We start from the raw sequence: 26644 nt of genomic DNA, 5'->3' as shown, positions 1-26644 counted from the left end.
CAATGAGAAGAAACACTTGAGAGGGAACCTTAGCAATGTCTATCAGTATCTGAAGGGAGGGTAACAAGAGGATGGAGCCAGGCTTTTCTTGGTGCCTATTGCCAAGCAATAGGACAAGAGGCCATGGGCAGAAACTGATGCACAGGAAATTCCATCTGAATATGAGGAAGAAGTTTTTTACTGTGCAGGTGACTGAGCACTAGAACAGATTGTCCAGAGAGGTTGTGGAGTCTCCTTCCCTGGAGATACTTTAATACCTTCTGGATGCAATAGTGTACCAAGTGCTCTGGGATGACCCTGAGTGGGGAGGTTGGACCAGATGAGCCACCGTGGTCCCTTCCAACCCGACCCATCCTGTGATTCTGTGAGACCATTAGGATATTTTCAATATACTTCCCCTCCTTCTTGGCCACTTATAAATTACGGTATATTAACTTCTGTTTGTGACATTTTTCTTCCTGCTACTCAATAAACTCAATAATTTCTAGAACAGGTTGATTCTATTTAGGCCACTGCATCTAAGTTTGTTTCTTCTTTTACACATTTTTTTTTTAATCTGCAATACATACCACACTTCTCAGTATCATTGTATGGTCAATAAAGAATAAATTAGACCACAAATTCTGCTACAGCTACTGCAGCCTTCAGTGTCCCGAAGGCTTCCTTCCTACCTGGAATACCAGAAAGGTGCCAGTTTAGCTGGAACAATTACTAGTTTATTAGCAGAAAACAGGACTAGTATGTATTCTTTGTTAGAAATTAGTTCTGCCCATGTTCTACTCTGCATAGCTTTTATAAATGGGAGCAATTGTGTGGCTCAGGAAAAGGGAGACTTTTTAAAAGCTATCAGAATTGACACAAAATTATTCTATTATTAAATCCTGTGCCACATCATAAAAGCTTGGAAACTGCTCATGGAAATTATTATATGGGTTTTTTTGACAATGTCTATAATCTTCTAAACTCAGGCTTAAAAATGAGTTAATTGGTTTTGTTGTAACAATCTCCCCCAAAATCAGGCTAAATATAGCTGGAACCTCTCTAAATAATAAAATGACTTCTTACGTTGGGAAGTAAGTTCAATACTTCAACTAACATTATTATTAAATTTAGGATAAGTATATAATGTAAATAGTTTTTCACTCCTTCACTGTTACATAGTCTGTAAGTATTACATTAATTAGGCAATTAGTAAATATAAGAATTACTTCAAAAATAGTTCATTTGTACATTATTTATTTCCTAAAAGTGACCAGCTATTGCAACCTGTAAATTAGTATTTTTCACTTGAATCCAAAACATGTAAGCATTTGACAATCACCAGTAAATGCTAGTCATGCTCATATATTAATAATATCTGCAGGATATTCCAGCTGGCTTAATCATCACTACTAGTTTAGGCTAGAATTGTTCGGATCTTAATTTTACCCATTCCAGCTTAGCTGCCATTCTTTCATAGCCTCTCAGACAAGTTATTTGCCCCTCTAAACCCTATGCTCCAGCTTTTTATTTGTTAAGGAAATCCTGTAGTTAAGCAGCATTGTAACTACTGCATTTCTAGGAAAGAGTTTTTACATCATGACTAATGTCAGGTTCAGAATTATGGGACTGCAACAAGGGCAAATCCTGTGACAGATAGTTCCATTGGTTTCTAGGACAACTGTTCTGAAACCATTCTTCCTTTGTTTGAATAATATTATTTTTGCTTTTTTTTTTTCTTTTTGCCTTTTTTTTTAAAGAATATGCTATTTGTTGTATTTATGCCTGGTTTTGTTTTTTGTTCCCCTGCTTACTCTCATAGCCCAGTCGAGCTTATTTTCAAAACGTATTTTAAAGAAATTAAGGAGGACTTAAAGAGGTGATGGCTATAAAAAGACAATACTTGTGGCGCCCCTAACCTGTCAGTTTGTAGAAAGTAGCCATCGAGTCACAAAAATATGGAAATAGCTATGGCTTGCAGCATGAAAATCAACATATGTAGTCATCATGTATTTTTTTGGAAGATAGGCTAAACAACCTCTGTCATTTTTGCCGTGCAATGGAACCCGCTTTCTCTTTTAGGGATCACCCTGCCACTTCCCATTAGCATTAGCAGCACTCTGAATTGCAGAATCTTCAGCTGAACGTGCCGAGTCCTGTCATTTCCCCCACAGGCTGTCTGGCGATGATAATCCACGAAAGGATTATTTCATCCAAGTGGCGGTGTCCTAGTCAAATGCCGGCAACAGGCAGGAAAACCCAAACCTGTTGAGGCAGACATCTGCCCAGATGGGAGAATCGGAGCGACGGCCCTTAAGAGGGCGAGGCGGGGGACATACTTTGTGCCAGCAGAATAAGTCCATGGGCTGCACCCGTGATGGGAGAGCAAGACCATGATGGTGATGGCTGGAAGTTTGCGGGCTGCGGTGCCGATGCTGGCCAAAGCAGGCCCCGGGCTGCGCTCTTTGGAGCAGTGCCTTGTCACATTAGCCGGGCGGCCCCTGCGTTTGATGCTCAACCTGGACAGACAGGCCTGCCAGGCAGAAACTGCTCAGGCAGATGATGCTGGGGAGGACAAAAATTATCCAGCGCAAGACTGAGAAGACAGATGACACCCAGCAGGAACAGCAAGCCAAATCTGCAGAATCCACAATGCAGCTGGCTAGCCTGGGGCCACCTGCCTCTTTGAAGAGGAATAGACATCACCTACGAGCTGTCAAATTAGATCACCAGCCTGAAAATGCTGAAAGAGATTTAGTTCTTCCAACAGAGAATGGAAAGTTTAATGGATGAAAATCTTCCTAAAGGGGCCAAGGTAGTGTGGGAGGGGAAAGGGGAATCCTTCAGATGCAGCAACAATGAAAAATTAATCACCTCCTGCCTGCCTTCAGAGTGAGAGATGGGATGTGTGGTGTTCTGTGGCAGCCACGCTGGCTGTAGTCACTACCAGCGTGGAAAATAAAGGCCACGCCTGCAGGAACGTGCACAGAGCAGCAACAAGTAATGCTTGCTACAAAATCGATCCCCCTTTCCAAATCTGTGATATGTTTATGTTGCCCGGAGCTGGGCTCTGAGGTATGATACATCTCACATTCAAGACATGAAGCAGTGGGATACAAAGGCCCAGTCTGAATCTGAAAACTCTGCAAAGCAAGAGGTGCATGGTGGCATTTCCCCTTTAATTTCCTTTGCAATATAGTTCCAGCACAAAGAAAATGTGTGTAATCAAAGTCAATTTTGATAAATAAATAGAAAAAAAAAATTAAGATTAGCAAGTGAGTAAGCATGTGCTCAGGTGTATGGTGAATATGAAACCTGGCATCTGCATCAGGGACAGCAGTAGCATGATCCAATTATAGATGCAAAGAAGAAATACTGCTCTTAGGGGGAAAATATTAAATGTAGCAATCCATTAAGCAGCTGCATCACTGCAATTACACTTTGAAGTTAAAGACTGTGAAACGCACCAAAGATTAAAAGAGGTGATAATATTAAAAACCAAAAGGGGAAAAAATCAAATAGGCCTACTGATCTCTCTTTCTAGCCAAAAAAAAAAAAAAAATCAAAAAGATAGAAAAAAATTACATACTAGGTTCTGTATATACATACAATTGTAAAATCAATTTGTGGCCATACCAAGCAAATCTACTTGAAAAATCTACTCCCAATTTCAACATTCATGTAGCAGACAAACCATAAATCACCTGCAGAGATGCAAACAAGATGCTAGCAGATCAGAAAGAATGTGAACCCTGACTTCTGAATAGAAGAGCTTACACTGATTTCTTAATAATGATTTTATAGTTCTATCTATTATTTCATCTCTCTCAGCTAATCACTTTTTAAGTACTTTGTCCTCTTCCAAATCAACATCTGTGTTTTGATCATCTATTGTTTTTTTAACCAAGCAGAAAATAAAAGATAGCTAAGTTCTACTACTCTTTCATCTGTTATTAGGGTGTATTTCACAAAGCCACTTCTAAGACACATTTTCACATAAAATAATGAATATAAAATAATGTCTTATTTGCATTGCAAAGTACATCTACATTAAACCTTACTTAAAGCGTCTCAGCTCCCTGCAAGTAACCCAGGATCCACACCCACATTGAAGGGTCCAGATTAATCTTCCATCAGCTATAATTGAAATTAATGTGTATGTGTGTGAGAGTGAAACAAAGTGAAGCTATAGAATTATCCAGATATTCCAAAGCTGTAGCACCTACTGGGAAGTCTAAGGTGCACCTCACCTTAAAAATCAGTTCCCCATTTCGAGGCCCATGTGCTTCCAAAGATTCAGCCAGTAGCACAAAATTCTTGAGAGAAGGTCTACTTTAATTTACAAATGTTTTGAAGAGGGCTGGATAGACCATAGAGAAGGAATACAAGATAGAAAAGATTAAAAATATGTGAAAATATCAGTTCTTGCAGGCAAACAGCTAAGGTGTTTGCTAGGAGATTTCATTGGTAAAAGTTACACTTTCTACACAAAGAATCTTGGGAAATTCAATAGGTGCAAACCTATTCACAGAAAGTACTTACTGTGAGTGGGGGGAATAAAAGTAACAAAAGTGCCTGGATTGGACTCTTTCAAGTGTGAACCAGAAGTGATATCTTCTAACTCATTTTCTGTGTGAAACACTGGGATACCAGCCTGAAAGGTAAAGCACTCATGGCCAGGAACAGGACAGAAAGCATGTTACACATTTAAGCTATCATAAATAATTTCTTTAGTTTTGCTGCTCAAAAGCCTTCACTTTGGTTTCCATTTGAATGGTCACATCTTCTTAGTCCCCAGGTCTAAACTGGAACTATTTTTTGTTTGTTCAGTGTAATCTTTCCAAAATTCTCATTCCTGCTCAGTCTTTCCTAATCCTGTATTAAACCTGGACTTTTCTATAAGTTACTCTTGCCCAGTTACAAGTCTTAGAGCAAGAAACACCCCTAGAGACTTCAGAAGTCAAACTGAACCCTAACTTAAAAGTGAAGCTACACACACAAAGACAACTAAAAATTATCAGCACATTTCTAACATATCTCATGCTATACTTGAACAGCTGTTTCAACCTGGTTGGTCTACAAGCAGTCATCTTGGCATCAAGGGGAAAAAGACAAAGTGCTAAGTGCAGGATTTCACTGAACACTTACAATTATCATATTTATTTCACTGTTGAATTCTTCTGTTGCTGAAAGGTTGTCATGCAGCACTATCTCACCATATGGCAACACACTCAAGTCCCAGGGGCACATACTTATAAGACCATAACATGTCAGGCCCCTTGAATAAATTAGAACAATTATGCAAAATAATAATACTGCAATGATGAGATACATTAACAAATGAAAGTGGTGCTGTTCATGAAATGCTGTGAAAATAAATTCCACACATCACTGTGGTCATCATCATCATCAAAATGCAAAGCAACAAAAGTAAAACATCACAGTGCCCTTCAGCAACTGGAGTTATAAGAACGGAGGAAGGGGTTGCAAGGGAGCAAAGTCTCTTTTACTAATGTTCAGTGAAAGTATAATAAAATATTACAGAAAGAGGAAGTAGCTTTAAAAGCAGCTGAACATTTACCCATGCAAACCCTTTACATAGACCATCAATGTTAATTTGAGAGCTCCCACTACACATCTCTTTTAAAATTATGAAGCATAGTTGTAGTATATGTACCTCATACAGTCTCAGACCGACTCAAATAGAATTGGGTGATTTTTCAGAAGTTTTCTTACAGATTTATTTGTCCTTGATCAAAAGGCATTAGATAGAAAGGGGGAGAGGCAACAAAAATCAATACCATCTGGTTTTTCCCAGTCATCTCTCTAAAGGCAAAGTCTCAATTCATCCTTCTTTGCTTTTAACCCTCTATCCCCTAAAGTTTCTCCAAGCAGGGGAAAGAAAATTGAATTATGCTCAAGTTACTATATGATAATTAACAAATGCCTTTTAGATAGTAGGGAGTTAAATGCTACTAATCCACTTCTAAGCATTTCATCTTTCTACTAGGTGAACTTTTTTTTCAACATTTCAGCAGCAAGTAACACTTTTGTTCTACACCAGAGAAAATAGAACTGGCACAAGAGGCTAGGGGATACTGCAGCAGTAGCATGTAGCCAGCCTGAGAAATCCCAATACTTGCAAAACAGCAGCTGTTTGGGATTTAAAAAAATATGACATTTTGTAGCATCATCTCTACAACAACCTAACTGAAAAGATGACAGTATTGTTCCCAGCAACATTTAGCTCTGGCTCAATTTCAGCATTCTCAGCTGTAATGTAAGCTATTTTCATGGTTGAAGGCTTGCACATTCACTTTAAAGAACTTAAATCATTCTCACTTGCAAAAGCATTGATAAAAACAATACATCTGTAAGATGAACGCAAAACTTCCCTAAACCCTGACTAAATGCACTGATGATTCACATCCATGCACCCCCTCTGAAAAAGAAAATGGTTCATTATAGCAGAATTTAGTAGAAATGCAGGTATTTTTATAAGTATTACCATCACTTGCTGCCACACACGAGGGAAAAAGCAAACTCACTTGAATAGATGCTATTAGGTAACAAATTTTTGAATAAATTGGATATTAAGGGTACAAGTAATAACAGTTAAACACCTGAAGCACTCAGGCAGTTGAATATGAAAAGCTTTGAGTAAGAAGTTTCTCACATACATTTGTACTAAAGCCCACTCCACAACTCTTGAACAGATGAGAAGATTTCAGAGAGGTTTTCGTAAGTACATAAGGTGAGCTTCTAAATAGCAAGGAACAAGAGTAGCGAGAAGCAGAGAATTAAGTCCCCAGGAAATGGTGAGAAATTGCTGAAAGTTTTGCTCTTAAAGTAACTTGGTGTGCCTGTAAACCTTCAGTAAAAGAATAAAGAATAAAATTATGTATATCTACAGAAAACACCTATTAGAGCCTGGAATTGTCCAGGCTATGCTTATCCTTCCAAGTTTCTTCTGTCCATTTATGTGTCAGGATATATTTTAATTACCTCATCTCATTATATTTTTTAAGGCCTTTTAACATTTAAAATGCTCAAACGTCTATCCAAGATAGCTTTTCTTATATTTACTGGGTGAGAGGCTTCTAAGTAGCACATAAAACAAAAGAATGTACAAGTGAAGCCATCTGCTAAGCACTGCTGAAGAAACCAACGTAGAAGTTCATTTGTCAATTAAAATATCAAAGTATTTTTGTATTTCTTTTGTGTCTTAAAAGAAATGTTATCTGAATCGTGCAGAAGGTAATTAACCAATTTAAGTTAGCACTTTTATACTTTTTACAAATAAAAATCAAGGACCACATTCTACAGTAAAATGACCTATCCAAACGTGTGACTCAACAACAGTGTAGTTGGTTTTAAAGCCCATTTTAAACATTGGTAATGAACTTGATAGAGCAGCAAATTATCTTGAGGGTTTTGGTTGGTTTTGTTTCAGGGTGAGAAAAGTGCACTTGTGTAAAAAAATGAAGCGAGGCACATGCAAAATCTTTACGGACACTAACTTTGCTACTCAGTTTGAAAGGAAATGCTTCCACAGTCAAAACAGTACACCACAAAATGAAGCAGGAAGTGAACTAACCTTTTGGAATCTTCTTCATGAAGAAAAACTAAAAAGTTCCACAGCCAAATTAAGACTACAGTTTTAAAATAATTTATTCGGTCACATAAATACTTTGTAACATTTGCATGTTCCCTTTTTCACATCCTTGGCACACAATATAGCTCTTAACTTGTACAAAACTAGTGTAAACATCCATGGAAATGAAAGGAAAGCTGGTTGACATACATAAACATTCAATAAATAGCAAAAGGAGTGAATAATTGATGGTAAAGATCATGTAATTTCACTTGAATGTTTAATTAAAAGAACCTTAATTTTTTTTAAAAATAGTGAATTAAAACTCCATTTTTCCACCTTTTTACCATTTTTGCATTTAATCAGATACACAATAACAATTCTTTAGTTCAAATTCTTGAATGAACAACAGCAATTCAATGCAGCTGTATTACTTGAGGCATTGACAGTTTCGGTTCACATACAGAAGGTTACAAAACAGTATTTGCAGGTTAGTGGCTTTGGACAGCACGACTTCTGAACTCTCACAGCTCATTCCAACATGACATTAAGATTTGCCTTAATGAGCATTAGTGTATAATCTGTTCTTGATAAAGACGACATCAGACAGATGCTGTCGGACACCTGGGTAATGCTGGATGTGGTTGAACCAACGAGACACGTTAAGGTATTTCTCCTTTTCTTGCACTGTGAGGTCCGCCTGCATGGGGAATAAATACAAAGCACCAGTAACATCAGGCACTGCATCATTAGAGTCATAACATGTGGTAAGGCAGAATAAAAGTGGATCATTTTACAGAGGATTTAAACTCAAGTAACTTGTTACAGTCCAGCAGTGTTCTATCCTAATTTCACACAGTAAAACTCAAACCCATAATACATATGGAAATTTAATCTACTCAAAGGAACAGACTTGGAGATGGAATACAGTTGCATGACAGAGAGGGGGGAAAAGCTTGCATGAATTTACAGCATCTCTCTATTCATGGGGTCAGGATACAGTACTGGGCAGTGCAGGGAAGAGTTCCACAACATGCACAATCCTTTCATGTTCATTTAGCAGACAGTCTCACACGCAAAGTGACTACTTCATGTTTCAGGGTGTATTTTAACTACAGGAGTAAGCTTTTTCCAGGCAATTTCAGACTAGATAGGATAATTGGAAGTTGTTTTGTATGACTATTGCTCAAAATGGAATAGTCACTAAGAATCAGCATAACTTAATTGCTCAGATCTGCTAGCTTTCATTATTAAGTTAGCAATGACATTATTCAAATTACAACAGTAAAACAAACTGGAAACCTGCCCATACTTCATAAAAATATTTAAAGTACTATCACACAGAATAGCTTCAAGATCAATCAGGAAGAAGTCTCTATCACACTATTGCAACAGCTCCTTGTCACAGGATATATGGTTAAGGTTAATGCAGAGCTTCAAGCCTATCCTTAATCAGAAGACTGGCTTAGGTAAAGTTATCTACAGTTTCAGATCCAAATTCTACCTTTAAAAGTCTTTCAAATTTAGGTCAGCGGAACCCTCAAAGCTTTACTACAAAATCTGTTATTACTTTGGAGTCTTTCAAGCCAGCTGTAGAACTATTCCCACCTTGTATCACCTGTATTACTATTCTTGATTAGCAATTTTATGTCTTCTTATTTCTCTGTAATCAAGGTGGCTTATCAGTTTAGACCATAATCTCTTTTCTCACATTAACATACTACAACTGAATTACAAATGGGGCAGTCCTCAAAACAGACTATAAAAGCTGCCTCAGGAACAAAATGTGATGCTCACATCAGCTCCCCTATCCAATACTGAAGCTCCCCTATCCATACAGCTCCCCTATCTCACCAACACTGAAACCAATCAGTGCAGGATTCACCTCACTTCATTTTCAGTTAGCCAATTAACTATCAAGCTTAATTTAAATCTTGACAATGCTGGCAGTCAACAAAAAAGGGCACATCTGCACAGGACAGTTTTACCAGAAAAATAATGATCTAGACATGCCTAATATTTTTCATGTTTAGATTTCTAAAGCTAATCAAGGTTAATCTCCTCAAAAGCTAAACAGATGGTGTATTCCTTACGCTTTGTTCTACAAACACTAGATTTTATGGATGCTGCAGGTTCACTGAAAATTTGGTTTTGGGCATAAGACAGCTGGAAACAAATCTGTTTTAACAAACTTTGGCTCACAAAGAGCTAAACATACTCATTTACAGATATTCAGGTATATGAGTAAAAAACTGCTCTTTAAACCCTCATCTTGTCTTATATTTCACCTTGTGACATGCTGCACTTTTGATTTCAGGAGTTTCCTATCAGATTTGCTACTTGTCCTTGCTGTTCTCTCACGCAGCCCAGCACTTGGCTTAGAACTGGGAAGCTTTAAACATGTAGCAGCAAAAATAATGTAAGGATATATACTAGAAGAAGAACCATGGGAAAATACTGAGGGAGAAGAATTTCAAGGAGTTGCAGAAGGAAATTCTAAACCAATGGAACATAGCATTAAAGCTCAATTAATGGGGAATTAGCAGCATAGTAACTGTGGCAGTAGCCAAAAGGCAGGGATCTTGCAGCTGCTCCTAAACCCAAGTAGCTGCTCTTCCTAAGGAATGTACCTGCCAGAATACAAGCACAGCGCTACAGATGTATCTCCTTCTGCAATTTTGTACTGTTATGAACCCCAGCTCAGGCATATGAGAAAATCTGCTCTTCCTGCTGCTGGCATGGAAATGCAAACATTGTTCCCACAGTTGTATAGTCTGATAGAAATGCACAGAAAAACCATAAAAATCAGCCGCATATTTTTGCAGATCTAGAAATATAAGAGAGTTATTGGCAATTAACCAAGTAAACAGCACTAACCAACAAGGGGGGGAAAAAAGTATAGAATTTTTAAAGACATTACAAATCAAAAGCGGAAGCTATGGTAATAGAACACTGTTTCACAAACTGCCTGAGTTTCTCCAAGTGCAGCATATTCAGGGCCAAAAAAAAGCAGTACCATTTGGGGAAAGATGCTTTTGATCACCTGCAGTGTATTATAATTAATGGTAGCTGGATGCTGATGCTCAATATGAAGCTGGGGGACCATTTACAAAGTAACAGTGTGTCAAAAGAACAATGTGTGTGCTCTAAGGCAATCTAAAACTACTGGAAGAAAGGTATTTAAGTATGGGCAAATACTAAAATACTAAAACTTTAAGTTCCTTGAGTTCAAGTAACCTTTTTTGAAGCCTTTACTGGATGAGCACCTGGTTATGGAAAGGCTGAGCTAAATTTTATATTTTGCAGGAGATACAGTATTTCCTTCCCATCATCTTTTATTAGTAATTCTCGATCTTCACATTTCGCCAATGTAAAGCAAAAATAGAAGTCTGAAGTCTGAAAAACTAGTCCTCTTCCATTCTGTTAGCGTAGTGAAAAAACATCTGAAGGGCAAAACAGACAGCTATGCTAATAATAAGACCCCTTTTTGTACTCTAGGCACAACAAGCGAGATATTTTTACTTATTTACATAATGTACTCTATCAGTGAAATATATTAAAAAGCACTTTGTGGCATGCTCTACTTTTTACTCTGAACATAACTCTTAGGTTAATTGTTTAGAGATCACTTCCATGGCATTTTTTACAACATTTTGTTAGATGGGTATTTTCTGTTCTTCCTCATTAAATTAGATAATTCCCCCAAGTTAAGAAAGGCTGCTGTTCTGCTGTTAAAATAATTATTTGCTATTAAAGCAATTATTTTAATAGCAAAGAAGCAGACACTTAATTTGACAGACCTTTTTTTCTTTCATGTCATGAAAAAAAAAGTCTTTTTGTTCCACCACAAAGCTCACTGAGGGGCACCAAGGTGGTTATCATACAATGCAACTTTAAGAGTTTCTGAAAGGGCTAAAAATACACAAGCTTTAATTATATTTTCTTTCTGTAGCATTGGGGATGCAGGCATAAAGCCTCATTCCCACAACCTGCAGGTCACGGAAAAATCTAAAAATACCTGCCTACATATGAACCTCTTCAGCATCAAGAAAAGGATAGATACTATCTGACTTTTTAAACTTAGCCTTTAGACAGGGGAGAAAGACAAAATAACCCAACATCTGGATGGTATATTTCATGACATACATGTACTTTCGCATAGTTCTGCCTAAATTTCTGCTGTTAAAGGAATAAGCTCAAAATCACATTTTTTTTTAAGTTAAAACTACTTCTTTTGCAATTCAGTTGAAGAACCATTTTTAGCATCATTGCTTAGAAGAAAAGCCTGTTACCTCAGTACTAAAATAAGCAGCATATCAGTGAATCTTAACAAAAAGTCATGGCAGTTTGTTTATTACAGGAAATGTTCCTTATGGAAAAAATAACTCCAAAATAAACTACTATTGTAGTTTACTATAGTTATTTATAACTCCTTGAAATTCTTCTCCCTCAGTCTCATTACAGTTCAATATTATTGGTTCTGACTCAAGGACAACTACTTAGTTTGTTCTGTACTTGATCATATTTGGTTTGACACCAACATTTTGACTGAGGCATCTTCCATTTGCAGATATAAACTTCACCCATAAGTAATCTTCCAGACCTTTTTAAAGAAATTTTCAAGTCAGACATATAGATTCGAGACCACTTCCTTGGTTCTGACAACATTTTTGAAGTATAAAAGCAGATCAGTCATCATATTGATTATTTCTCTTAAAATAAAACTGGACTTGTGCTGGTCAAAAACATTTAAGAATGCAGACATCTGGAAACTTTTAAAAAAATAATTTAAAAAATCTGCCAGATTAGAAAACAAGTTCATTACCACAGGAGGAATTTAATGCTTACTGATTGCCTAAGCTAACCTCAAGCAATGCTTCTAAATTCAAGTTTTCGCTGCAATCTATGCTTTAACCTAGCAGAATTTTATTGTCCACGTATATCCACATTTTTTTGGATCCACATATATTTCTGGAACTGAAGTGTCTATAAGACAACAATATTAATCTTACATACACAGAGACATCAATTATATATGACAATGTAGATCATATTGATTGAAAAGGCAGTATCAAGCATTACATTTTTTTGTTTGTGACCTATATTATGATGCAGAACAGCGTGTACTATTTAATTCCTGCCTTATTACTATGAGTGTGTATTTTTAATTAAAAGACCCAAAACAGATTCTGTGTGCAAGAACCCTGAAACACTACCTGTGAATCTGATTCTCACTGATTGAAATAACATTTTTTTTCCTACAATATGGATTTTTAAACACATTGCACTATTATGTTTATTAGCATAACTAGAAGGGACAGGGAGAATGAAAGGCACACAACAGCAGAATTAAGGGCTGCTGCTGTTCAGTAAATAAACTGTCAGGTCAAATGCATGAGTCTGGACAGTGAAGAACCAGACTCTAGAACCTTTCCTGGATAATGGGAAGAGGAAAATTAAAATGGGAGAGGGGAATGAATTCAATGATACATGATCTATACTCAGGGAAACCAAGACACCACAGGTGAAGAACTGAGCTATAGGAGTGGCTGGTCTTAAAAACTTTTCCAACAAAACATGCATCAGAGGGTTTATAGTTTTACTACTGGCTTATTCAGGATGACCATGGTATGTCAGTAGTATTTACAGTATCCTATCACTAATGTCTGTGTTAGCATGTAGTTTTTAGCCTATCAAAAGCAGAGATTAACCTTTAAGGTACTACCAGGTACTACTGTTTTCAGATCAAATTTCTAGGTAAGTTGATGGACAGCAAGATCTGTGGGTTTGCCCTATGACCCATGTCTCCCATTTCTACCTCCTTTCTTAAAGCATCATAGGAAATACATACTGATATTTTGCACAAGGCTTAGCTGAAAGAGTGGTGGATTTGATAAACTCTTTCTCTGAACCACTTCAAATGAGATACAGCAGCTTTCCCTGCCTCCCCCATAAAGCTTAGGGCAGAGCAGCTCTGGACATATTCCCTTCTGATTACAAGAATAATAAAAATAATTAAAAGACATTAAAAAAAAAAAAACCCACAAGATTCCACAGTTCAAGATCCTGCCTCTATATGTTTATCAACTCTGAAACCTTCAAATGACATGTAATTGCTAGTTAGTAGCTTCTAGATTTTCATATTTATTTAGAACAGTCACCCCATTGCTTGCCCTTTATACCTTTCTGATTCAGAAAATTACCTTCGATGAAATCAAACATTTCAGAAACAGATGCTGTACTATAAACTTGTCCCAAGTAGTGTCTGGATGGTTGCAGGCACACAGGAGCACCAAGTCATTTGTTTTTACCATCTGTTCTATTTCCCAAAGCAATAACTTGTATCTTTTCATCTTGATTAGGTGGTCTACTCTAGAGCAAACTCTAAATTTAAAATACGCTTGGATTTTCCCCTGCCAAGTTTTTTTTTTTAAAGTCTCATTTGAACTTGTACTCTCTAACAGAATATACAATCATCTTTTTAGAAAATACTTACAGTCTTTTTTATGTCTGCATATCATATGTGAAAGGTAACCCATTCTGACACTATAATCAACACATCTATCCTACTGCTTAAGATATTTTACAAGGTAAATATGATTTAACAGAATTCATTCTATGTGACTTCCTCTAGCAGGTTTTCAAAAACCTTTTGAAACGAAACTTTCCTCTCCTCTGCTTGACACTTACTCGAACTTTTACTCCTGGACAGTCAAGATACAGATACATATTCTTTCATTTCTGGTAGAATTTCACTACTTGATTCCCCTCCCCTCTGCTTCCATTTTGAAATGTATTCTTCTACACTTCTCCCAGAGCTCTGGTTTTAATTGTATAAAAGTAACCATTCACCCAGTTGATTGAATTCAATTCTCAGACACACATGCATTTGTCAGAGGCATCTTCTTCTAATTATCCTCACTCCCCCCTTTAATTTTCTAATGTAAAACTGACTGATTTCATCTTTTCCCAAGAATTAGGAAGACCTTTTTATGTGAGTCCTTGGGTTTCTTCCCACTCCAGAGAATGACAATGGCTCATTTACAAACACATTCCAGCTACCAAAATGCAAATAGCTTCTACTGCTTTATCTTTAAATTAGCACTTGGGGTTCAGAACTGAAGGTGCACCAGTTTTTAAGCACTTCATAGTAGCCTAAGTGGACTACAAATAATCTCAACATCTTCCCCACTTAGAACAAATTTATTGTTGGCATGGGTATTTTTTTTCCTTTTCCTCCTAAGCACCAGCTCCCCATGTTATTTTCATATTATGTACCTTATCAAGTGTTATCACTTAAGTCTGGAAACACAAATGACAATTTGTTATGGCTCAAACTTTTTAATATGCATTAAGGAGCTTAATTTACATGCATTTGTATTTCTCTAATACTAACGAAATTAATACTTTCAGTTCTGGCACATCCTTTCAGCTTCATTTATCTATTTGCCCATGTACTTCTGTGACTGTAGTTCAGTGATGTTTCAGACTTGAAAAGGCAAGAGTCCTCAATGAAAGAAACACAGGGATAGGTATCATCCTTGCTATATTTTGCAGAGGAACTAAAGCATTCTGACACTACAGGTCTTTTGACAGATACACAGCTAAAGATTAAAGAATAAAATGAAAAACTTGAAAACAAGTTTTATCTTCCTCTGTTCTGTTCCATTCAGTAATTTATCTTCTATAACAATAAAATGCCCTTTAGATAAATAACAATTACAATAGTTGGACATATAAAAATGATGCAAGTATTGCTTACCATGATATGATGCAGTCCATAGTACATCAAAATTTATCTTCTATAACAATAAAATGCCCTTTAGATAAATAACAATTACAATAGTTGGACATATAAAAATGATGCAAGTATTGCTTACCATGATATGATGCAATCCATAGTACATCAAAATGTCTGCTAAGGTAAATATGTTTCCTGCAAGGTAAACTTTATCTTCAAGGTGTATGTTAAGATCCTAAAAAGGAAAAAGTCATTATACTACTGTAGTATTTACTTTGTGAAATGATATATTAAGGCAGCTGTTAAAAAGAATAGAAATTTCCTCTGGAGACCATGCATATAAAATAAACATCAGTTTTAAGTTATCCTAACTCAGCAAACAAAACAAATAATAAAAGAAAAAAATCTAGAAAGTAAGTGATAAGATAATAAAATAAAATATCAATCTTTTGACAGTGAGAATTAGGTAAAATTTAAATTTACCTAAACAAAGTAGTTTATACATAGCAAAATTTTTTAAAATACAAATGCAATTTATTTTAAGCTGACTCCACTGAAATACTTTCAAGTCTGACTTTTCTTGGCTTTAAATTACTGCAATTCAAAAATCAGGAGAATTGTGTATTTATTATGAGTGCAAATTCAAATGTTTAACATTTGATTAATAGAAAATGCAGTCCTATGACAGAAGGACAGCATACTGTTCTCCCAGCAGCAGCAATGCCTGTCCTCCAGGACTCCATGCAGCTGGTCAGCAAGGTTCTGGAACACCAAATGTCTAAGAACCAGGGAAGCACACAGGAATAGTGGGGTGGGAGACAAGTTGTTTCAAGCTTGATGCTGGTAACTTCATACGTATCAACTGCTATCACTTGACACCAGCTTTTATTAATGTTGAAATTACTGCTAGCAATTCTTTGTGACTGATACTGTCAATTCAGCTGCTGTCTAAGTCTCTAAGAAGAGAGAATTTCAGCATTTTAAGACCACCTCTCAGCTGTTCCAGATCAGAGTCTATCAGGGTGAGTAGTAGGTTTCCGTTCAGGTTCAGTAAATAATTATTTCAAATGCCTATTAACAGAAAGACTCATTTTCATGGCTTTTTGAATGCAGCCATTCTCTACCAAAAACCAAGAGGCTGACAGGCTCACTGTTGCTCAAGTTTATCATTCTGAGGACACAGGCAGCACACAGCAGCTCTACTTCTTTTACCTATCCTTCCTCTTCTCCAAATCTTACCTACTTGTCATCCAATTTATACACCTTTTGCCCCCCCACCCTTTTCTCTAAAGAACTGTAACAACAAAATGATCTACTTTAACCTGGATCCCTGCATAAGCCAGCTTTAGTTTTACAATATTATTTTCAGACAGCTACAAAAACAGTTTCCCAGCTTTCCCTTGGATTTGGAAACTCCCCTCATGTGAAGAAAAAAAAAAGAAGCACACAACATCTGCTTAAGCCACTCCCTCTCCCTGCCTTAGAAACAGAGGTAAGCAGCTAAAACACAACTAACATTTTCAAAAATTTTAATTTTTCAGTCGCAATTACAGCAAATTCCATTTTCAGACATTTTATTGAAAAAACAAGTCTTGGGCAAGGAGAAAGGGGTTAATACTTAGTGAACAATTAAAAAATTATATTTGGCCTTTAGCATGTTTTTGCGGTTACATAATTTTACTGATAGAGGGATTTCCTACAATGCATATATAGAAAATAAACCAAGACCAAAACACAAAACTAGAATGTTGAGACTTTAAGACATCTAACCTTGCATTTGCTTTTGACAAGTTCAACTCCATTAAGCCACCTTACTATTCTTTGATAACCTCTTCATGACAGGACTCCTGTACTTCTGTAATATTTGAACATCCCCATGTCTGCTTTGATTTCTTTTATTAGAGCAAATCAGGGAAACATATTAACCCCTGCATAGTTAAAATTCTGTAAGGTCAACTGCCCCTGGCTATGTAGCTTCTTTTCTTTAGACTGGTTTACTGCTTTGTTCATGTTAGTGGGTGCTCAAATTACCTCAAACATGTAACTACAGTCCTGTGGCATTTCCTACAATGCAACACAAAGAAAAATCCAGTGTTAAGAAGAAAAAACTTGCATGAATAAAAAAATCCCCAAACTAAAGATCTGCTTTACTAGAAAAAAAACCAAAAAACACAAACTTGTCTGTTTTGAAACAAATTCTCTGACCAGCATTTTTCATTTCAATTAACCAGAAATTCCACATGCATTATAATGAAAACTAACACAGCTGAAATTATATCTTCTCCTCCTCCTCCTCCATTCTTATTAGCTTAGACTACGGAATCAGGATTTTGTAAAGGAAATAGCTCATTATCTTTGAAGGTATCATAACCACAGTTATATACCTGCTGAAAATTTTGGATTTCTGCATCAAAGAAATTACAGCATGCTAATTCTGAGTTTTATATTGCATATGTACACTCAAAATAGTCATCAATAAAAAAATCCTAAAACTTTAAAGGCAAGATAAGCCATTATAGCGTGAACAATTATTTATTCTGGTTCATCAAATTTTATGAAGTCAGTTAACTGAGCAAATTAAATTTGACAAAAATGGTTTAGTCTTGTATAAATTAGCATTAGTTTACAATTCTGTTTTTGAACATGTACTTCTCTTCCCTAAAATATAGACAGATATTTTCATTTCATTCTGCAAGTCACACTAATTCAGAAACACCATATTTTTTTCATGAGCATTAGGCACATTTAGTTAATCTTGCTGTATGGGTTGTGCTTCCCATGGATGATTATATTACTGGCTAATAGCCAGATGTGCTAAAATTCCTGAAAGTCAACTTTGCTTAAGTGACCACTGTATTAAAGTGAAATAAGTGTTCCAGTCCTGGAGAGATTAATGAAAATATGAACATAAAACTCTATACAACTTCTATCATATGCAGGAAATTCCGGTCTGCTGGCTGCCATCTGAATAATTTGTCTTTCATGTACTGAACGCCACTATTTAAATGAATTGCATATATACAAACCAGGATTAAAAGACTAAGATAGTCCTGGAAGTTGCTAGTAACTATATAAACTTACTGTTGCATTCCCTCAGGAAACTCTCAAATTTCAGACAGATAGTTAAGGCATAGCTGCATTACAATGCATTAACATACACTGAACAACTGCAGCAATTCAAACACCATTTTGAGGGGGAGAAAAGCAACAGAAAGAGTTGTTGCATTATTTATGGACTAACTGATGTATTTCCATTTGCTTGTTCTATGGGGAAAAAAAAAAAATCCAATTTACAGCCTGTATCTAGCAACAGCTCAACGCATCCCATCCAGAGCACACTTCTGAGCACCCCCAGCATTGCTTACTGCCTGTTAAATATGCAATCCAATGGCCCCTAATCCATTTAATCTGCTCAAGCTGCTGAACCCCCCCCCCCCCCCCCCCCAGTCACTGCCAGTTGTGACAGCAGCTTGGATTGGATAAGGAACAGTTGCCTCTTAGGACAACTCAGGAGCTTCCAATGGACCTAACCACACTCTGATTTTGTTCTGGATATTTTGCCCACAACACCCTGCTGGTGTACGTGCTTCTCGTACACACAGACATCCTGTCCTTTCAGTCAGCAAGATTCCCGAGGTCATTTATGCCCTAAATGCTTTTATGTCTCTCACACCATGCAAAGACAAAAAGCTGAGCATTCCCAAATGTTTCAGGAAAGCCCCTGACAATGCAGAACCCAAGAAAGGGTTTCTGCAGCCACATCCAAGAAAAGCAGAACTACACTTTTGATACATAGACATATTTTTAATTCTCATGCAAGACTCTTCTCTCTAACTGGCGAACTAGGAGCTAAACCTGATCTGGAAGAATATTATATTACTGAGTTTCCTGTGAAAGAAGAAAAATAATCAACAAATGTTGCTGCAATAATAAAAATTCAATCTTTAAACCTGTAAGTGTGCAAAAAAACAGTGTACAGAGCTGTGGATTAATGGCATGAATAGAGCATGGATTAACCTGCTTTTGCACCGGCAGAAACAGTAATTTTTCAAGCAAGTACATTAAACAGAAATTACAGCTCTCTTATTCAGATTTCTATTTGGATTTCATTATTACAGCCAGGCAGCACAGGAGACTGGGATAAAGCTAATTGAAATAACGGAACATTGTTCTGTATGAGACACTGGAATTAGTACACAAAGACTCTTAGTTATTATCCTTCACAGAACAGAGGTTTCTACATTTATGTGGATGCTTTTATATGAATTTAACAAGCTACCAGTTATTTGTCAGAGGTTTCTGAAGATGGAGTATGAGGGGGGAAGAATCCTCAGGTATAAAACACCTAAAATTGATAAAGCAGAGACATTAAAACCTTCTGAACAGAATTCACTAACACCTAAGTAGACATCTGATGGCACAGAGAAACAGAAAAAAACACTGGTTATCCTGCATGACAACTCAGAAATTTTCAGATTATTTTTTCCTATGCAGCTTAATTTACCACTTACTAAACATCAAAGAAACGAAAGATTATACTCTTCACCCTGTGGAAAAGAAAGTTAATATAATGCACTGTGTATTATGCTATCACTGCTATTGACATTCATCATTCCTACTGATCTGCTGAGGAACAGATTTGGAGCAAAAGTACTGCTCCCAGTTATTTCCCAACAGAAATAACAGAAGCACAAATCAAAATTAGACAAAACTCAACAAGCCCTTTATTGGTCCATTCTGAACACTGTGGCATTTGCTCTGGATGAATATAAAAACCCTGGTTGAGATGGTCTGTTTCACCATAATTTTCCTGCCAAGTAACAGCTTTAGGCAACACATTAGTAAGAACAATTTAACAACCTATTTTCACAAAGCAAACAGAAAATCCTTCCCGTTCAAATTGACAAACATGAAACCAGTTATTTACTGACATTTTGTAGAACCACATCAGTTAAGGGTTAAATAGAGGCAGCCTAAAGTTTATAGCAGAAGTTACTGAACTGTTTTTGGCGCAGCTTATTATAAATTGTGGCTCTAGGCTGCAACCGTCCCAAGACTGCCATTGTGTATTCCAGACACGTTGTAAAACTACAGCCTCAGACTTCCCTCCCTATTTTAGGTCTTCTTTTTTTTCCACCCGTACTCCCTTTTGGCACAGTATACTTTAATGGTAGGCTGCCACTTTTCTGATTAATCATGGTGGCAAGAGAACAAATTACCAAAAAAAAAAGCTCTTAATTGCTATACTGTGAAATTATTAGTGCTGAAACAATTCCACAGCAGACTTGTGTTAAAATAACTTCTGATTACTCAACACTTGCTTAAAAAAATCCACAGAAAAACTTGTAAATGCACTTAAAGGGATTCTCTCTAAAGTAACACTGATTGTTTCTCAGTAAGGAAATTTTGCTTTGCTTGGAAACACTTGATATATCTACATATTTGTATTCAGCATATTGTCTTTTTTACACAATCAGTGTCACTAAGGCCAAAGATGGAAAGAGATCCCAGCTCCAGCAGGAAACTGCCGTATCTCTGCATGTTTCAATGCAGTTCTGCAAATACTCTTGCATGTGCTGACACTGCAAATATCGTCCCTAAAACGATCCTGAGCAGATAAATTTTGTTATAACAAGACAGAAAATTTGCTTTTGGTTTTTAGAAAAGGCAAGAGAGACAAACGGAAGTTAGTTATTTATTCTCATATGGTTTTCTCACAGTTTGGGAGAACATATAGCATCACAAGTTTCAAGTTTGTTCAAAGAATGACTGAAACTCTGTGACACTTGTCATAAAAGTTTAGACAACAGGGACCTCCATGAGCCACTTCGTCATACCACAGCTAAACCTGAAGTTAAACCCTGATTAGTCAGTGCCTCCTTCAATGAAGTTCTAAAAATTCTACAGGGTAGACAGTTTTCATGCTGTATCTGTAAAGTAACCACGAATGTGAAGGTTTTGATAGCATTTGCACATAGAAAGTAAGAGCAGGTATGTTACAAAAAGAGAAGCAATGTAAACAAACTCATGATTAATGAATGGAAGATATTCCCCAGATACAATGAAACCAAGATAACTCAGACTATATGGAGTTCAAGTGAGAGAAATGGTTTGTCAGGGTTTTCACCAAGTTGGTAGGTAATGCAGGCAGACCAGCCTCAAGATCAAGAGGGCTATCAGCTCAAAGAGTAACAAAGAGTTGTTTTGTATCACTTTAAGATGCGTTTTCCTTTATTTTAAGTTAAAATGTTAATACTTCTTCAGTTTATCTTCGGTTTCTGCACACCTTGCCAGAGCCAGAAGTTATTAGGACTCTGCCAGCTTCAAGTAGAGTCAACCTTGCAGCTCACAAATTTCTAAACTCTGACTCACTGGGAGCACTGACCAATGTAACTCTCCATCTAAAGCAAACTTTTAAAACTAGAAAAAAATCGATCAAATTTTACTGCCCTTTTATACAAATTTTGAAAACAGTGCTTAACACCGTAAAGCAAATTTTGTCTTCAAGTTGTTCCCACAAGATTGCAAAAATACTTATGACCAGCTGCAAGGAGTAAGGAAAATAGAGCAAGTTTTGCTATCTGCTCCTTGTCATCTGCTGCTCAAACAACAAGGGGGACTCTCAAGATTTTCTTTTCTGCTTCCACCTGTTTAAGAGGAAGTAAGCTTCAGCCTACAATAAAAGTTTAATAACAGCAGACAAAGGACTCCACACAAAGTAGCTCAGTGTTAAGGACAGTTTTGTAGTGGTTCCTTTCTGATTTCAGTTTTCACACACAATTCTGTCTAGTACCTCCTTTTAGCATCAATACCAATTACCACAGCATCAATACGGCTTGTATCCCATAATTGCCACATCATTGAGAATAGCTCTTAAAGCAATCAGAGAAGTGTTATCCTGGAATACAACACCAACTTGCTTATAACCAAGGGTTTATGAAGATAGTAAGAAACTGGTGCCTCACACAGGCAGCTGAACAGTCTCTAAACTGTGTGGAACACCGTTCACTATTTAGAGCCATTGACACTGCAAGAGCTCTGCTTCGTATATGTTACAGTTTTAGCTGTTTTCCTGTTTTGGGTTGCTGGGTTATTTTTGTCAATAAAAGTGAAAAGCAGCAAGAGGAATAAAAGCCAGTACTTACTGATACTGTCAAGCCCTTAGCTTAAATTTTAGCTGTAAAATTTTATTAATTGGGTGCTCATACACACATTAGCACTGTAATCTTTAAGGTCTAGTTGCTCCAAAATTCAGTGGCAAGGTAATTAAGCACTCCTCACCTTCAGAATTGTTCTGGTATCCTCCTTGCTGGAGCCTCCATTGACCCGGGTCACTCTGTATTCCAGCCACTGCTGCACCACAGCCTTCTCCTCGGCAGTGCTTCCCAGCAGCTGGTCCTTCCTGGCCTGCCTGACCAGGTGGGCAGCGATGGTCATCAATCCCCTCAGCCCAGGGCCATTGTTGGTTTGCAGAACAGGAACCTGGAAGTGGAAACACAAGTGGAGGACTAAACAAATAATTGAAGAAAGGAATCTTTATATGAATTGCTATTGGTTTTTTTTTTAATGCTCCCTCAGAACTTAGAAGCATTCCTGGTAAAGGCAATGCCATCAAAACCAAGTCTGTGCTGTCCACTTTTTGCTCTTTGGGGTGTTTTATTTTCAATTCTTACAGAAGAACATGAACAAACCAGGACACCCTTGGCTCCAATTAAGCAAATTCTGCCAATATTAGGCCGAAATTGCATTGTGTGTTCTAAGACTGTCAGAAATCTTATTAACTGACTTCTAACTAATTTCCAAATTCAGGACTCTGACTTCAGACTGTGAAGTCAGTAGCATCCAACTTCTCTCTGAGCAGGCAGGCTGCAGTAACCACACCTCCTGAAAAGCTTATTCCTACACACTGCACCATTCCAAAAGGCCCTGAACAGCAGCCAGGAGCTCACTGGTACCAGCAGGAGAGCACAGCACACCTCCAGCTCTAGCCATGATGTCTTTGTGAGTGACAGCAGCATGTATTCAACTGTGGGATAGGAAACTGGACCGCCACCTCACTTCAGAAATGAAGTGAGGGAACTGGAACCCACTGCAATAGGCTGAAGCCCATTCAGGCATTTATGACATAAAATGAAAGAAACTGATTAAAATGCAACACTCTTTCTTTTAAAGTATTTGACCACACAGAGGAGTCTGTTTATGTCCAGATTTATTTAATCTAAGCTGAAAGCATAATATTATTTTTGTACTTGTATCAAGAGTCTTCCACTACTATTAAGTTTTTTCTTCCACTGAGCATCCAGCCAGAAAAACTACACACAGACCTAGTTACTTGAATTTTTCAGCATTATGCTTTATGGTAATAGCACTAAAATACCAGCTGGGCTGGAAAATAATTAAGGCAGTTTTTGCAACTGAAGAACACACAGAGATATTCAAGACCCCAATCATAAACAGTCAATTAAAAAAATACAAAACAAGACAACTGCAGAGTTTCATTTCTCAACCAACCTTCTCCAGGAGGGAGGATCAAACAAAGGGCTCATAAATTTGTGACACTCCCAGCTCTAAATTGCATTTTTCATGCCTCGGATGCCTCTTGAACAATGGAAGCTAATGTTTCCATACAAACTTTGAAACATCAAGACATCTAGAACCATAGAATCATGAAAGTTGGAAAGTACCTTTAAGATCATACAGAAAAGCATCCACCCAGCACTGCAACCCTAAATCACTGAATCACCACTCAGTGCCACATCCACACAGCTCTTAAACAGCTCCAGAAATGGATACTCCACCACCTCCCTGGGCAACGTATTCCAATGCCTGATCACCACAAGAGGGAAAAACATTTTCTAATATCTAATCTGAATCTCCCCTGTCTCAGTTTAGGCCATTTCCTCTGGCCCTCTCAATGCAGGCACAACAGATAAATCAACTCCCACCCCACTACAACCTCGTGTCAGGTAGGAGTACTCTAAAGAATAAGATATTTAAGAGCAACACGTCCTCAGTACAGATATCTTCCTATTATTAAAATACCACCTTTTTCTTCCCACGTCATTCAATCAAGATGGCATAGGGAAAGTGCTGAAAGAACAAGTATAAATCAAGCCGAAATCCCTTCCAAGACACATGATGGTCCTTCCAACAAGCAGAGGGAAGGAGTTTCCAGAACCTACAGGCTCGCAGGCAGCGAGGCCCTACAACATCCACAACACAACATATGGTGAGGGAAGGACAGGAGGGAGCACAGGTGAGACCCCACTCAAAGAGACGTCGGCTGGACTGGTATCTGGGGGGCCGCAGCCACGTTCACATCGGTGTCTGAGGGGAATTGACAGGGGGGGCGGGAAGGGAAGCTCGGAGGGAAGCAGCCATTGGGGAAAGGAGACCAGATGACGCCCACCCTCCCACGCGCGTCGCCACCGCCACCCGCTCCAGGCCCCTCCTCGCTCCCTTCACCTTCCGCTCCCCCTGGACGCCGTACTTGTTCCCGCCCGGCAGCCCCAGCAGCCGCTCCAGCAGCTCCAGCTCCTCCGCGCCCCGCACCGCTGCCGCCATCTTGCGCGGCGGGACACGCGGGAAAGGGAAGGAGGGCGGCAACAACCGCTCGCCCCATTGGCGGACAGCGCCACGGCGCCGCCGGAGGAAGCGCCACTGCCATTGGCCCGAAAGGACGGCCAGCCAATGAGAAGCCAAGAGAGGCTTCGCGTTCAGCCTTTAGGAGGGGGAGGGAGGAACAGCAGGGTCACGGATAGCGCATGCGCAGTCATGCCTGCACGTCCCCGGCCGCTGGGTGGGCCGGGCGCGCGCGCCCCAAACCGCGCCTCCGGGGCGGGGCCTTGCGGGGGGTGGGGCAGCCGTGAGGGGCGGAGTGGGGGGAGTCGCCCCTTTGCCCATGCCCGGCGGGGCGGGGGCGGCGCGGGAAGTGTCCGGGGAGGTGTCCCGGCGCTGGGGTTTCACTGGATCAGTTTGGTCGGAAAAGACCTCACGGAGTCCCATCTATGACCCAGCACCACTGTGTCAGTTGGACCATGGCACTGACTGCCACGTCCAGTCTGTCCTTCAACACCTCCAGAGATGGTGACTCCACCACCCCCCCCCGGGCAGCCCATTCCAATGCCAGTTCCACCTTTTCTGTGGAAAAATCCCTCCTGATGTCCATCCTGAACATCCCCTGGCGCAGCTTTAGGCCATTTCCTCTTGCTCTATTGCTGGTTGCCTGGGAGAAGAGTACAGCTACAGCCTCCTTTCAGGCAGCTGTAGAGAGTGATAAGGTCCCCCATGAGCCTCCCTCTTGTCCAGGCTCAACATCCCCAGCTCCCTCAGCTGCTTCCTGTAGGACCTGTGCTCTAGACCTTCCCCAGCTTTGCTGCCCGTCTCTGGGCAGTTCCAGCTCTGTCTCCGTGTCCCCACACCCCCAGTGTCCCGGCCTGCCGGCCCCTTGCTGCTCGGTTCCATGGATGGCTCAGTGCTACACAAGGGGCTGCCCTGATGTGTCCCTGGGGGATGCCCTCCACACAGACCATCCCTCCCTTCTCCTCAGCTTCTCAAGAACCATTCTCAGGCACCACTTCTATCCATCCATTCGCCTGTCCTGTCTTCCTCCATTTGGCAAATATTGAACTCATTGTCCAAGTGCAGCCAAATTTAGTAGGGGAGCTGAAGTTTTGTGCATAGCTACATCAATAGGGATCTTGTGAAAAGATCAGCCAGAACCAAGGTGCTACCCAAGGGCATCAAAGGAGGAGGAGGAGAGATAAAAATAGGGTTAAGAAAATCATCCTAATCACCACTGTTAATAGAAGTAGTGGAGTTAAGAGATAAACCTCACAAAATCTCAGCTGGCCATGAAATAGCCTTATTTAACTGCATTTTAGTGTATTTGAGATTTGATGAAGACATGATTTAGTCACCTTTCTAATGCAAGATACTCTGCTGCAGATGTCATACTTTTACATCTGATCATAAATGTTACAAATTAAAAGAGTTTTAGACTTCCAGGTTTATTTGTGCAGAGTATCAAAGTGCAATTCTTGATAGAAGACCATTAAACACCAAATTAACATTTTCTTTTTACTAGAAAGAATGAGCTAGTCTTGTCCTACTACTGACATGTTCATAATACAGACTCAGGGCTATCACTGTGTTAGTCATCTCAGATAAGATGATCCTGACAAACGTCCTGTTTCTCCAGTGAAACACTTTATCTTGATACAAGGTGACATTTAGATTTGTACCTTCTGTTATAGAAAAAGTCTGAAAGTGGACGCTGAGCCTCTTGCTGGGAAGCAAATCTGAAATTATGAGTGGATTTTTAAGGTCTA

General features: G+C 38.6%; 1 protein-coding gene across 3 annotated transcripts; it reads right to left on the bottom strand.

Annotated features, from left to right (window-relative positions):
• Positions 1-7632: 7632 nt before the first annotated feature.
• On the bottom strand, positions 7633-24981 carry EEF1E1 (eukaryotic translation elongation factor 1 epsilon 1). Of its 3 annotated transcripts, none has more exons than XM_036406429.2 (4): positions 24805-24981; positions 22596-22796; positions 15454-15549; positions 7633-8273 (listed from the first exon to the last, which is right to left on the bottom strand). In XM_036406429.2, the coding sequence occupies exons 1-4, from the start codon at positions 24979-24981 to the stop codon at positions 8133-8135; spliced, it is 615 nt and encodes a 204-aa protein (XP_036262322.1). In that variant the 3' UTR covers positions 7633-8132. The 3 variants fall into 3 exon arrangements, with proteins under 3 accessions (XP_036262322.1, XP_036262323.1, XP_054371589.1); XM_036406430.2 differs by having other exon boundaries at positions 24780-24910; XM_054515614.1 differs by lacking the exon at positions 15454-15549 and having other exon boundaries at positions 24780-24911.
• Between the last annotated feature and the right edge of the window lie 1663 nt (positions 24982-26644).

The sequence above is a fragment of the Molothrus ater genome, chromosome 1 (assembly GCF_012460135.2).
Source record: "Molothrus ater isolate BHLD 08-10-18 breed brown headed cowbird chromosome 1, BPBGC_Mater_1.1, whole genome shotgun sequence".
NCBI lineage: Eukaryota > Metazoa > Chordata > Aves > Passeriformes > Icteridae > Molothrus > Molothrus ater.
Note: the sequence above shows the minus strand (reverse complement) of the source record. Positions and strands in the feature narration are given on the sequence as shown.

Bases quoted from the DNA above. Each gene is read 5' to 3' on its own strand.
- EEF1E1 (XM_036406429.2), bottom strand. From the start codon at position 24,981: ATGGCAGTGGCGCTTCCTCCGGCGGCGCCGTGGCGCTGTCCGCCAATG. The intron at 22,797-24,804 runs GTACGGCGTCCA...TTCCACTTCCAG, and splicing joins GGGCTGCCGGGCGGGAACAA to GTTCCTGTTCTGCAAACCAA. The intron at 15,550-22,595 runs GTGAGGAGTGCT...TTTCCTTTTTAG, and splicing joins ATACCAGAACAATTCTGAAG to GATCTTAACATACACCTTGA.